The sequence below is a fragment of the Hemicordylus capensis genome, chromosome 8, assembly GCF_027244095.1.
Source record: "Hemicordylus capensis ecotype Gifberg chromosome 8, rHemCap1.1.pri, whole genome shotgun sequence".
Classification (NCBI taxonomy): domain Eukaryota; kingdom Metazoa; phylum Chordata; class Lepidosauria; order Squamata; family Cordylidae; genus Hemicordylus; species Hemicordylus capensis.
The window spans coordinates 8,817,571-8,831,248 of NC_069664.1; the positions used below are offsets into that span (position 1 = coordinate 8,817,571).

General features: G+C 47.7%; 1 protein-coding gene across 8 annotated transcripts in view; it reads left to right on the plus strand.

Annotated features, from left to right (window-relative positions):
* LOC128333525 (disintegrin and metalloproteinase domain-containing protein 18-like) overlaps window positions 1-13,678 on the plus strand; it is a 35,213-nt gene that overhangs the window by 16,794 nt on the left and 4,741 nt on the right. For 6 of the 8 annotated variants that reach the window (XM_053269025.1, XM_053269028.1, XM_053269032.1 and 3 more), the window contains 8 exons: window positions 1,548-1,684; window positions 3,210-3,393; window positions 5,883-5,975; window positions 6,447-6,645; window positions 7,329-7,434; window positions 9,276-9,459; window positions 10,754-10,834; window positions 11,133-11,244. In XM_053269025.1, coding sequence (XP_053125000.1) covers window positions 1,548-1,684; window positions 3,210-3,393; window positions 5,883-5,975; window positions 6,447-6,645; window positions 7,329-7,434; window positions 9,276-9,459; window positions 10,754-10,834; window positions 11,133-11,244 — 1,096 coding nt within the window. The remainder of the gene's footprint in view (window positions 1-1,547; window positions 1,685-3,209; window positions 3,394-5,882; window positions 5,976-6,446; window positions 6,646-7,328; window positions 7,435-9,275; window positions 9,460-10,753; window positions 10,835-11,132; window positions 11,245-13,678) is intronic. The other 2 variants (XM_053269027.1, XM_053269026.1) reach the window with 2 other exon arrangements.

The window sequence follows — 13,678 nt, forward strand, 5'->3', positions numbered from 1 at the left end:
TGGGGCAAAGCTTTAACACTCCAGAGATGAAAATATTCCTCTATGGATTTGGAAATCCAGTCCAAGAGCATTTATTTTTGGAAATGAATGCTGAGGCAGGTGATGCATATTCAGCAGAGGCAGTGCCACTTATAAGCCTAGCTTTATATTGGTGGCTGAGGTGCAGCGAGCCTGTGCATTTTGGGGTGCAGAATCTGTAATCCCTTTGGGGAACAGGGTGCAGTATGACATCTTACATTCTTCTATGTTATTCATTCATTCATTCATTCATTTAACACTTTATATCCCACTCTTCCTCCAAGGAGCCCAGAGTGATGTACTACATACTTAGGTTTCTCCTCACAACAACCCTGTGAGGGAGGTTAGGCTGAGAGAGAAGTGACTGGCCCAGAGTCACCCAGCAAGTCTCATGGCTGAATGGGGATTTGAACTCGGGTCTCCCCGGTCCTAGTCCGGCACTCTAACCACTACACCACGCTGGCTCTATGCAGTACCTCAGGGGTGCAATACAAGAGGGAGAGAAAGACTCATTGGCAGTGCTATATTCAGGCACTGTTCCCCCCACACACACCAAGAATTGGTGCCCCAGGCAACCACCTAGGTTTGCCTAGTGGGCGGGATGAATCTGTATAGAACAGAGGGCGCTGGCAGGTTCATATGGGTGGATGCAGTCCAACAGATACCCCGGCTCCAAATTGTGTCAAAACCAGCACTTTGAAACGGGCCCTGAAGCAAACTGGTGACCAGTGAAGCTGCTGTCGGATGGGTCTCCATTCTATCTCGTTACTCGTGGGGGTTCCGTTTCTTGCCTACAGTAGCGGGTAACGGAACCGTGAGTAACTAGTCATTACACCTATGGGGATGGAAGGGTTAGGGTCCTGTATGGGAAAGAAAGGTTAATTTTTTAAAAAAAGCAAAAATCAGAAAAAGTGAGTATCATGCCGTGCTCTGTGGGTGTCCATGTGCCTGGCAATGTTCCTCCACAATCTGTCAATCTAGCCAATTTTCCGTGATAAATTATCGAAAATAATTCTTTTTTTAAAACGGAGGAGCCATAAAATTACTCCTTGTCATAAAATGGCAGCCAGAAATGATCTCCGAGGTTATTTCTGGCCAACTCCAACCTGCTGATAAGAGAAATTAATCCCCACCTCCACTTTTGCCAGGGTTTTCTCATGTTTGCCAAGGTTGGGTGTCAATCTTGGATTAACTGTGGATATGCGAAAGCGTGGATAGGGGATTCGTCTATAGCGAGGTCCACCTGTAATACCCATGATGCGATTAATGCCTGCAAACATTCTTGCAGCAGAATCCGGAATCAGCATTCTGATCCAGCTGAAGCCATTGTCTCAAAAAGGGACCAGCCATATGCCCTTGGGGAGTTCACAAGCAGGGCACAAGGACAAAGTCCGTCTCCTGCTCTTTGTCCCCAGCTTTTTTTTTTTGCGGGGTGTGTGTGTGTGAGATATATACTGGCCCTGAACATGGAGGCACTGTTATGGGATACGATAGCCAATCCCAACTGATGGACTTTTCCTTTCATTTAGTATCAACATGGAGTCACGCTGGAGAGCTTCTCAGTGATCGTTGCACAACTGTTGGGGATCAGCTTGGGCATCTACTTTGACAACTCCAGGGACTGCCAGTGCTTGAATTTCACCTGCCTAATGCACACGAAAGCAATGTAAGAAACTGAGCCTATCTGCCCATCTGCCCACCTGTAGCAGATTACCAGCCTTTGTCTCAGAGCAAGTGCACATGAGGGGAAGAAAAATGCTGAATCATCCCCTTTATGCTTTCCAAACAAAGGCTTCTCCCAAACCTTTCCTGGAATATTGGTAGTTATAAGGCTGCCGCCACCACCCACTTATTGACAGAGCTTAAATCCCCCCTGGGCTTGGGTGGAAATCCCAGGGAACATCTCCTGCTTTTTCCTATTGGAAAAGTATACAAAAACCTTCTACATGCAAACCTACATGTGGTGAGAAAACTGGTAGAATTGTTGAATGTCTAAGACATGCTGCACCACAGAAAAAATTCTCTTTCCCGGAGTTAAAAATTCACTCAGAGAAGCTTGTAAAATGTTAAGTACAAAAAGTGTGTTTGTGTGTGTGTGAGCTTTATTCAAAATACTACAGACAACTTCTGTCTGAAGCTCTCTCAGCTTTTACTTACAGGTAAACAAAAGCAATACTCATTGGTTATAAGAATACTTCAAAAAGCACCCCAGATGATGTTGAGGCGGCACACTTTAAAAAAAATCATGGTTACTCAGTTGCAAGGAACAGGGATGGAAGAAAATACCGAAGCACTTTTAAAAAGCTTACAGAGTCTTTGCAATGCCCTAGCTGGTTGGGTGCAGGCTTAGCTTTTCTTAGCTTAGTTGCGTTACAGGTAAAAAACAATAGAAGGGTTTCAGGGATATGCAAAGCTCACAAAAAGTCTAACACACAGTCTGACTAAAGAAACTTTTCCCTAGACTAACTCCCAGAAGCCCTGGCTTCCTCCTTGATCTCACCAAAACCAGAGTAGAGGATTCAAGTTTCCTGCCCTCCTGGTTTTCCCCGGACTTGCAGAGAGAGTTTCCTGCAGCTCATGGCCACATGTTCTCCTCTCTGCCCTCCCAGCCAACTTCAACTAAAAAAGAGACCTTCTCTTCCTCTTCATGGCTCTCTAGGTCCCATCCACCTGGTGTGATGATTGGCTGGAGTTCACCAGCCTGTCAGTCAGGACAGGAGATGAATCAATGGGCTGACTCAGTATTAGATAGCTTCCTATGTTCCTATAACAATGCAAGCATTTAGGGGAGGAGAGCTGGTCTTGTACATGGTGAGCATGAATTTTGCTAAGCAGGGCCTGCCCTGATTTGTATTTGGATTGGTGACTACATGTGGGCGGTACCAGCTGTAAGCTATTTTCCTTAGGGGATGGGGCCATAGTTCAGTGGAAAAGCATCTGCTTGCTTGCATGCAGAAAGCTCCAGGTTAACTCCCTGGCACCTCCAGGTACCATTGAGAGAGACTCCTACCTGAAACCTTGGAGAGCTGCTGCCAGTCAGTGTGGGTAATACTAAGTTCAGTGGACTAATGGTCTGACTTGGTAGACAGCAGCTTCCTACGTCCCTGTGTTGGGGCGATGCAGGCCCCCAAGGTCAGCTTGGGTGTCTCCGTTCCAGAAACCAGTGACTTCTCTTTCCTGTGTTTGCCCAGCAGACGGTCCAGTGGCCCCAAGTCCTTCAGTAGCTGCAGCATCAAAGACTTCCACAATTTCCTGGGCTACGGGGAGGGGCAGTGCCTCTTGAACAAGCCACGCATGGATATCATGTACCGAGCGGCTTTCTGTGGCAACAAAGTTGTGGAAGAAGGGGAGCAGTGCGACTGTGGCACCGAGCAGGTTGGTCCAGAAACTGAAAAGGGAAGACGGTAGGACTGTTCACATGGCTGGGAAATGGGTGGGAGAGGCATCCTACCTGGGTTTGACTGCTGTGTGTCAGGGTTTATTCTGAGCTTTCTGTTGGGAATTCTCTCTGGTAAGAGATACCCTTTTATTACAGCAGAGTGCACTGAGGCACAACACAGAAAAGTCTGCCCAGGCATGCTTGTATGCTGAGAGCAAAATAACTTGGAGCCAGTTCATAGTTTCAAATCAATATAAGGAGTCTTTATTAGTGAACTCCATTCTAGATAGGAAAGTGGAGAGAGAGGATCTCTAATCTAGCTTAGCTAGCTGGATGCATATGGATGCATCTCTGCACACATGGTGCAGGGAGAGAGGAGCTTGCATGTTGCAAGAAGGGAAGAGAAGAAAGGGAAGGGGGGGGGGAAAGAAGAGGATGTGGCCAGGCAGGCAGGGAGGACGTTAGTACCTAAGAGTAGCAATCTACATACCAAAGGTATAGTGTCAGAGCAGTAGAGAAGGGATGACCAATGTCTTGACCTCTCTTGCCCCTCTGACTCACTAGTCTGTCCCCCTCTGTCACTGAGACAGTGCAAAGTCCTTCACTTCCAACACTTTCCACCCAACTGTGCAAGATGCTGGAGCAGCCACTACCCACCTCCCCCATCTGTGATCCCCTCCCCAACTTTTACTCACTGAAAAAGAAAAACACAAGAGGGAAGGGGATGAAACGGAACTGAAGAGACTGAGGAGAGGAGAGGAAAATAAGAGGAGGAGAGGGAATATAAGCGGGGGCATCGCTACGGGAAAGAGGGGGCCTGTGTTCACCCCTGTCCCTGGTGACCCCTCAGAGTGAGGGAGATAATGAAGAAAACGGAGAGGTGGAGCTAAGGGACCCTCAAGAAGTTATGGGCCCGGGCTCTTTGAAGCCATCCGCTCAGTTATAACTACATCCCTGGAAGGAAGGGAAAAGATGGTGCCTTGCAGAGAATGCATGAAATTATCTGCCTTCCCAGATGGTGGCTGGTGGTTGTGGGCCACCTGCAGCCTCAGAGGCACGATCCTCTCAATACCAGTTGCAGGGGAGCAATAGCAGGAGAGAAGGCATGCATATACCTCTTGCCTGTGGGCTCCCCAGTGGCATCTGGTGGGCCACGGTGGGAAACAGGATGCTGGACTAGATAGACCTTGGGCCTGATCTAGCAGGGCCGTTCTTATGTTCTTATGAGGGTTGAGTATTGAGGCATTTCTTTCTCACTTGCTTCTACAACTCTGCTCCTTATTAAACCCCCATATTCCAACTGCACACAAACCTAGTTCCGGCGGCACCGCCCCCCAATGTGTCTGGCTGCACATAAGAATAAACCTTGCTGTGCGTGCTCCTGATTTTTGACTGTGTGTGATCATACAAGGAAGGAGGAGGAGTGGGGAGTGAACAGTTTTTCATTCTACCTTGTTAAGATGCATGGTACCAGAGCTGGGCAGGACGACCAAATAATAATTAATAATCAGTCAATCAATCCAATAAATCAATAAATCAATCCAATAATAATCAATCCATGGATAATTAATCAACCCATCTCTATATATAGATGGGTTGATTAATTAATTAGATTAATTATTAATATATAGATAGGTTGATTAACCCCTGCTAACTTGGCAAAGAGGCAACTTTTCACATGGTGATTCTCTTTATTTAGCAGGGGGAGAGTAACTGGCCCTATCCACCCCCAGCACAGGACCTCCAGTGACTGTTGCTGGTGTCTCTCTTATGTTTCTTTTTAGATTGTGAGCCTTTTGGGGACAGGGAGCCATCTTATTTGTTTGTTATTTCTCTGTGTAAACCGCCCTGAGCCATTTTTGGAAGGGCGGTATAGAAATAGAACAAATAAAAATATAATATAATATAATATAATAATACCCATTGATGATCCCATGTGTGGCAGCTCTCCCAAGAGTTTGCAAGCATCTGCCTGGGGGACAGTGACGAGATCGGGGAGAAAATGGCAGCAGCAGACGGCCGGCAGGGAGGAAAAAGAAAGCCAAGTGCAGAACAGACTGGGGCTGAAGGGAGGGGGGGAAGGAGAATGGACAGGGGGTGGATGGAGGGGGTGGGGAATGACAGGGAGAACTAGGAGCACAGATAGTCTGTGCCGGATCAGCTAGTTAATTAGTATTGCTTTATTCATTAAGTATTTATTTATTTATTTTATTTGAGTATTACTTGAATGCTTATTAAATCATTTTTAAAGATTTGTCAAATCTTTAATTTGTCAAAAGATTTTTGAATTGCTTGCGCTCATATAGTCTGCACACATGTAATTGATTCAGGGCTTGTGGGGCCTTTTGTGGGGTGGAGCACTCCCCGTTTGGGCGGAGCCTCTGCTATAGGGGGTGTGGCCTTCCAGGGCCATTAGGTCCCCATCGTGGTCCATCCTTTGCTGCTGGAAGTGCCTAACTCCCACCTCTCCCCCGCCACCTTCCAGCAGTGTAAGAATGATCGATGCTGTGACTCAAACTGTAAGCTGAAAAGTGGCAAGGAGTGTGCCCATGGCCCGTGTTGTGAGAAGAACTGCAAGGTGAGTTGGCCTCCTGTGTGTTTTCTCTTTGCACAATACAACCATTTCTCTTTGATGGGCTTTCCCAACTCCAACTCCAACCCAACTCCAGGCTTTCCCTACCAGGCCAAGTGAGGTGACCATCGTGGATTTGGGACACCATTCAGGGTCAGAGTGGGAAACAGATCTGGCTGAGGTGGGGAGCAGCCCATTCTTGCTGCTCCCATCGGACAGAGTAGCCTAGCAGCAGAGGCAGGGGGCAAAACCAGCCCTCCAGCTTCCCATCCTGCTTATTTTCCGGATGATGAAGGTCCCAAGTTCAATCCCTGGCAGCATCTTCAGGTCGGACTGTGAAGAATTCCCGACTTGAAGCCCTGGAGAGCTGCTGCCAGTCAGTGATGACAGTCCTGAGTTAGATGGGCCAATCGTCTGACTCAATAGATGGCAGCTTCCTGTTTCAACTGGGATGCTACTTCTCCTTCTGCTTGCTAGCTGAAGAAAAGAGGCACCCTATGCAGGAACACTCCTGATGCTGACTGCGACCTGAAGGAGTACTGCAACGGCACCTCCACGGAGTGCTCGGAGAATTTTTACGTCCAGAATGGGCAGCTGTGTGAGGGAAACACCGGGGTTTGCATGAACGGAGTCTGCCAAAGTCCAGATCGCTGGTGCCGAAAAATCTTTGGGAAGCGTAAGTGAGCCCTCCCTTCTCCTCCAAGCAAAGGGCTCTTCCACACATGCACACACACACAGTTTCATGACAACAACAAATATTTATATACCACTTTTCAACAAAAGTTTCCAAAGCGGTTTACATAGAGAGATAATAAATAAACGAGCTTCTAGCCACTTGCCCCACCACCGCCTGCCGCCATTTCCCCCGCCACCGTTGTTTTCTATCCCACCCCCACCCACCCGGCTTCTTCCTTCCCTGGCTGGCTGGCCGGCCTTCTTCCCTGGCCATTGTCACTGCTGTTTTCCCCACCAGTCCCTGGTTAGGACGTGTGTTGCTGAGGCAGTTTCTCCAGGCCTTTGATGGATTCTAATAAGTGTCTAATAAGGAGAGGAGAGCTGGTCTTGTGGGAGCAAGCATGACTTGTCCCTTTAAGCTAAGCAGGGTCCACCCTGGTTGCATATAAAAGAGAGACTAGAAGTGTGAGCCCTGGAAGATAATTCCCCTCAGGAGATGGAGCCGCTCTGGCAAGAGCAGAAGGTCCCAAGTTCCCTCCCTGGCAGCATCTGCAAGATAGGGCTGAGAGAGATCCCTGCCTGCAACCTTGGAGAAGCCGCTGCCAGTCTGTGTAGACAAGACTGAGCCAGATGGATCTATGGTCTGACTCAGTATATGGCAGCTCCCTATGTCTTTGTCTGCAGATTCAAAAAGTGGGCCTCCACAGTGCTATGAAGAAATTAATGGTCAGAAGGACAGGATGGGGCATTGCGGCTCCTCTACACAAGGATATGAGATCTGTCAGTGGCAGTAAGTTTTGAATGCATGTAAAATAATTGGACTGAAATTCACCCTCCTGTAGGCCTGTAGAACAAAACGTATGACATGCATAACAATTTGTCTGTGTTGGAAAGGGGTGGGTTGTATTGGGGCCTATGGGTAAGGGCCTTGTGTTCGGTTTTTACGTTTTTTTAATATAAAGAACTTGTGCCCCACCCTTCTGTCCTATAAAGGGACTTTCAAGGTGGCTGTATCATACAAATGATGATAAAAACCAAACAATTATAATAATCTATACCATATTTTATTTTAAAATAACCTGCACAACACAATTTGCAAACCCAAACCAGAGCATATACTAGCCAGATTCTCAGGTCACTCCAGTACGTAGCCAAAGCATACACACCCGAACAGTACTACTGTTTACCTGTTGTCAGAAGGCAAGAAAGGGAGTCCTGAAGCGGGGGACTCTTGGGGAAGCAAATCCTGGATCTTTAAGTGCAGAATCCTTAACGGCATCCTTAAGTATCTTAACCTTAAGATTAGAATCCTTCGGACCATGGTTTTTCCCGTGACACTCTATGGATGCGGAAGCTGGACTTTGAAGAAGCAAGATAGAAAAAACATTGATGCTTTTGAACGCTGGTGCTGGAGAAGACTTTTGAGGATACCATAGACAGCCAGGAAAACAAACAAATGGATCAGAGAACAAATAAATCCAGAATTTTCACTCGAGGCACAAATGACCAATCTCAAGCTATCATACTTTGGACACATTATGTGAAGACCCAGCTCCCTTGAGAAGTCCATAAGGCTGGGGAAAGTGGAAGGAAAGAGAAGAAAAGGACGACCAGCAGCAAAGTGGATGGACTCGATTACGACAGCAATGAATGCACCACTGAGAGACCTCAAAGGCCAAGTTGAAGACAGATAATCCTGGAGAGAATCTATGTATGTGGTCGCCAAGAGTCGACACCGACTTGATAGCACTCACTCACTCACTCACTCACTCACTCAAAGTGCCACCAATGAAAAGGCCTTGTCCCACATCCCCACCTGCATATCTCAGTGTTGGGCCCCTCCCAATGGCTGGAGCATATGGGCAAGCCAGTTAAGGACAGGGTGGTCTCATTAGCCACCATGCTTTCTGCACAGTAGAAGTGAATAACCGCAGGTGCACATCAGTACCTTGTCTGCACTGATCTTACACACACTTTCCATGTTTAATCCCATCCTCTGCCATCTTTAAAGGTCCACATGAAGATCGCTTGAGAATACATTCCAAATTACATGTGAAAAATTGAGTGTTCCACAGAAGAGGCACTGTGTGTGTGTGTGTGTGTGTATATATATACACACAGACACAGACACACATACATACAGGTGGCCCTCATTGATCATGGAGGTTCTGTTCTCGTCTATAGGCACAAATTCGGAAACCACAATTAACGAAACCAATGGCTCAGCAGTGAAATGACTTGGCTAGCAAGCCAGAGATTGCCAGTTCAAATCCCCACTGGTCTATTTCCTAGACCATGGGAAACACCTATATCAGGCAGCAGCGATATAGGAAGATGCTGAAAGGCATCATCTCACTCTGCACGGGAGATGGGAATGGTCAACCCCTCCTGTATTCTACCAAAGACAACCACAACTCTGTGGGTGCCAGGAGTTGACACTGACTCAACGGCACACTTTACTTTACTTTACCTCTATGGGAATCTAGGGGTTAGGACCCCCCAGCCCCCAACACACAAAGTCACGTCATCTACTATTATTTTAGTAGCAGCTTTTGGGAAGTCTGTTGTTTTGGGCATCTGATGTCCTCTGTAATTTCGCCCTCCGCCCTCCTTTGTTGTGTGAATTTGCAGAGACCTCCGGTGTGGCAAACTGGTGTGTGAATACCCAAGCAAAAAGCCATTCATTATTGACAACGCAGCGATCATTTACACGAAGGTGCAGAATCGCCTGTGCGTCACCTTAGACTCCATGAAGGGGCCAGGCGTGAAGGATCCCTACTTGGTTCACGATGGTACTGGCTGTGGCCCAAACAAGGTAAGGGTTTCAGCCAGAGGTGCCAGGAGAATCTAGCAGGGATGACTTTTGCCCCAGATGCTGCACATATGACATGTGGGACCCAAGGTTAGGAAGTCCTCCCTTCACCTATGTGTTTTTGCTCCGTGTAGGAGAAAAGTCCTAAGAACTGTGTGTAAGGGTTTGCCTTGGTTTGCATTTGGATGGGTGACAGCTTGTGAGCACTGTCTGCTGTGAGATCTTCCCCTTAAGGGAAGGGGCCATAGCTCATCTGTTTTGCATGAAGAAGACGCCCGGTTCACTCCCTGGCAGCATCTCCAGGTAGGGCTGGGTGAGCAACTTTCGAGAGCCGCTGCCAGTCAGTGTAGACAATACTGAGCTAGATGGACCCACAGTTTGTCTTGCTATAAGACAGATTTCTATGTATCTATACATTTGGGATTGGGACCATAGCTGCTTTGCATGCAGAAGGCCCCAGATCCAATCCCTGGCAGCTTCTCCAAGAAGAGCCGGGAGAGACTCCTGCCTGCAACCTTGGAGAACCTCTGCCAGTCAGTGTAGATCATCCCTGCTCCATTTAGGCCCCTCCCCCCAGCTGTTTTTGGACAACCTCCACATAATCCCCAGCCACAGTAGCCAACAGCCAGGGATTATGGGAGTTCAGTGGTGCAGTGGGGAAATGCTTGACTAACAAGCAGAAGGTTGCTGGTTTGAATCCCTGCTGGTACTATATCGGGCAGCAGAGATATAGGAAAGATGCTGAAGGGCATCATCTCATACTGCATGGGAGATGGCAATGGTCAACCCCTCCTGTATTCTACCAAAGAAAACCACAGGGCTCTGTGGGTGCCAGGAATCAAAATCAACTTGACAGCACACTTTACTTTAGGCCAACATTTGCAGGTGGGCCAAAGCTGAGCAGGCCTGGTGTAGACAATCCTGAGCTAGATGGACCACGATCCATCATAAGGCAGATTCCTGTGTTCCTGTGAATACTTATATGACGCTTTTCTACAAAAGTTCTCAGAGTGGTTTACATAGAAAGATAATAAATACACAAATAAATTAAATAAATAAGATGCTTCCTTCTCCCCAAAGGGCTCACAATCTGAAAAGAAACATAAGGTAAACACCAGTAACAGCTATTGCAGGGTTGGTGTGCTGGGGTTGAATTAGGTCAATTGCTCTCCCCCACTGCACAGAAGAGAACTGACACTTTAAAAAGTGCCTCTTTGCTCAGTTAGCAGGGTGGGCCTTGGGACTGGCGTTGAACTCTCTCAAACTTAAAAGGCCTGTCTGTTGGTTTGTTTTTGAGATTTGCTTGAACCAGAAGTGTGTGGATCGGGCCGCCATCCCAATAAATTGCGACGCACAGAAGAAATGTCACAGCAAAGGCGTGAGTAAAAGCCAAGCAGTCCTTCAAGTGGCCTTGTATGTTGGGTGTATCTCCACACCCTGGCTTTGGGGGCAAGGCCTTGGGGGTGTGGTGGGCGTGGCTTTTGTGGGCTGCCATAGAGTGCGCCCTGCACTTCTGAATTTGCGACAACACCACTGTCAAGAAGAACTGGTTACTGTTAAGGAACTGGTTACCGCCCCAAGCCTCTGGATGGGGCGGTTTATAAATGTAATAAACAAATAACAAATAAAGAAGTAATGGAGGTAATTCTTCTTCTCCATCCCACTGGGCAATGTAGGTGTGCAATAACAAGGGAAATTGCCACTGCAATCCTGGCTGGGCTCCACCCGACTGCACCAGGGAAGACAGAGGAGGCTTGGGAGGAAGCATCGACAGCTACTTCCGAAGCGGTTCGTTGCCCTTCCTTCCTTCCTTCCTTTCTCCCTCCCTCCCTCCCTTCCTTTCTCTTCCTTCCTTCCTTCACAATTGATTTTAAACAATCTGATGTGGCATTACGGATGCTGCAGGTGTGTAGCAAGGTAGAAGTGTGCCCTGGGACAAGAGATGAGGATAGGCCCCTGGGGCCCATGCCGCCTTCTTCCCCTCTCTCACCGCTGTGTCTTTGTTGCAGAAAGAACTATATGGATCTCCTGTTGAAAAGCAAAACATTCTCAGCATGGCCTTCGTCTTCTGGCTCCTTTGCAAATGAAATCACACACTCCACTCAGGAGGCTGCAAATGCCCAAGGGTCAGGGAGGTGGGAGGGGAGCCGTGGGCTGGTTCCAGTCAGTAGGCCCCCTTCCCTCTTGGGCCCAGGGACATTTGCCCCTCCTTGTCCCATTATAGATGCTGGCTAAGGATTACCTGTTTAGCCAGAATACTGGTTGAGCATCCCAGGGTGGATGGTTGGTGGCTCATCAAGTGGATTAGGAGATGGTCTTTGGAGAGCTGGAGGTCTCTCTTGAGTGTTCTGAAGGAGATGACTGTCAAAGATTGGAATATAAGATGCTCCAGATGATGGGGCAGGTGTGTGTGTGTGTGTGTGTGTGTGAGAGAGAGAGAGAGAGAGAGAGAGAGAGAGAGAGAGAGAGAGAGAGCACAAGTTAGCAGTGGTCACAATTTGGAAAAGACAGAGGCAGAACAAGCGAGCTGTGAGTTGGCTGAAGGACCCTTACGGATGCGCTCTCTCTCTCTCTCTCTCTCTCTCTCTCTCTCTCTCTCTCTCTCTCTCTCTCTCAGGATCCAGGTATGAATACAACAAATATTTATATACCGCTTTTCAAACAAAGCCCCCAAAGCGGGTATTGGGAGATTCTCTTCCTTCTTGGAGTGCCTGCTGTTTGCCATCACTTCTGGCCAAATCAGACATGATGCTAAATCCAAAAGTGACCCAATCTAATCACATAAGACCCCATAAGGTGTCCTTGTTGGGCAGCTTCCGTTAGACTCTGTAGAAATTGTGGTATCCAGGTTGGCTCAGATATGGCATTTAATATGCAAAAAAACTAATTAAAAACACCACAGTGGGTAACGGGTGGTTCATCATTGGGATGAATGTGCCCCCAAAATATTCTCTGAAGATTCTCAGGGCTATGAGGTGGAAAGTTCTGAGAATTTTCTACCGGGCTTTAAAATATTCTTCGAATATCCACTGGATTATTCTCACTTCCAGAAATGATGTTTTCTGGCGTTAAATAAGCCCCAAATAGGCTTATTTTCAAGTTCCTTAGAAAAAAGAAAAATAGAAAACTGTTAGAGGGGATAGTCTTGGGCTAAATTGATCTTTACATTTGAACCAATTCAGGTAGAGAGTGTTGTATTAGCCTTTATAATCGGAGGCAGATTTAGCCACGGACCTCGGGGACCAGCCCATGGCCACGCAGGGGGCCTCTGAATGATTGTGGGGGGGCTCTGCCTCTGCCCCACACCTGCCACCATGCCACTGCCCCGCACCGATATTTGCCATCTTCACTGCCGGGGTGTGTGTGTGTATGGGGGGGGGGGTGAGTGGCAAGCGGAGCAAGCCTTTCCCCCTCCCCACAGCAGCAGCAGCCTGTCCAGCGGGTGTGCCTGTGCAGTGTGAATCGGGAATGTCACATGCCAGTGATGTCACGGCATGCAATGTTCCCTATTCGCTGTGGGGAGGTGGGGAGGCCTGCTCCGCTTGCCGCAGGTGTGGGGCAATGGCAGGGCTCTGGGGAATCCCCTCCACCATTTGGACACACACCCCTGAGACAGGAGCAGCAGCGGGGCGGCAGCAGGAATTTTTAAAAAGAAAATAAATAAAGGTTGTTTATTCAGGCTGCTTTTGGACCTACGTAGGTGCAGTGTTGCCTCTAACAGGGTTTTTCCAGATGATGTTGACGACAACTCCCATGATCTCCAAGCAAAAGCCATTGCACCTGGGGATTCTGGGAACTGTAGTCAACAACATCTGGGAATCCCTGTTAGAGGGAACACTGCCTAGGTGCGCCCATTTATAAATTATAAATCTTTCTTTGAATGCTTCCAAAGCATACCCTTCCAACAAGTTGAGAGATCTGGTAATCAAATAATATATCTTTGTCTCCACAGCATCAAAACAGAAACGGCTAAGGACCCCTTTGGTTTTGCTAAAAGCAGGCATTATAGGTTTATTAATAAATAAACTTGGAATGGCAAAATAACAAAGCCCTGAGTCTCGGCCCCTAGACTTTGGAAGTCCAGACCTTTCTTCTCTGCTCTTCCCAGAATGTTCTTTTGTTCACTAAATAGCTTCTATCAGCCACATATGTCACTTTTTACATGTCTCTGTCCCCCCGCCCTGCCTCTCCAAAGTATGGGCTTTAAGTATCCTGGAGTTCT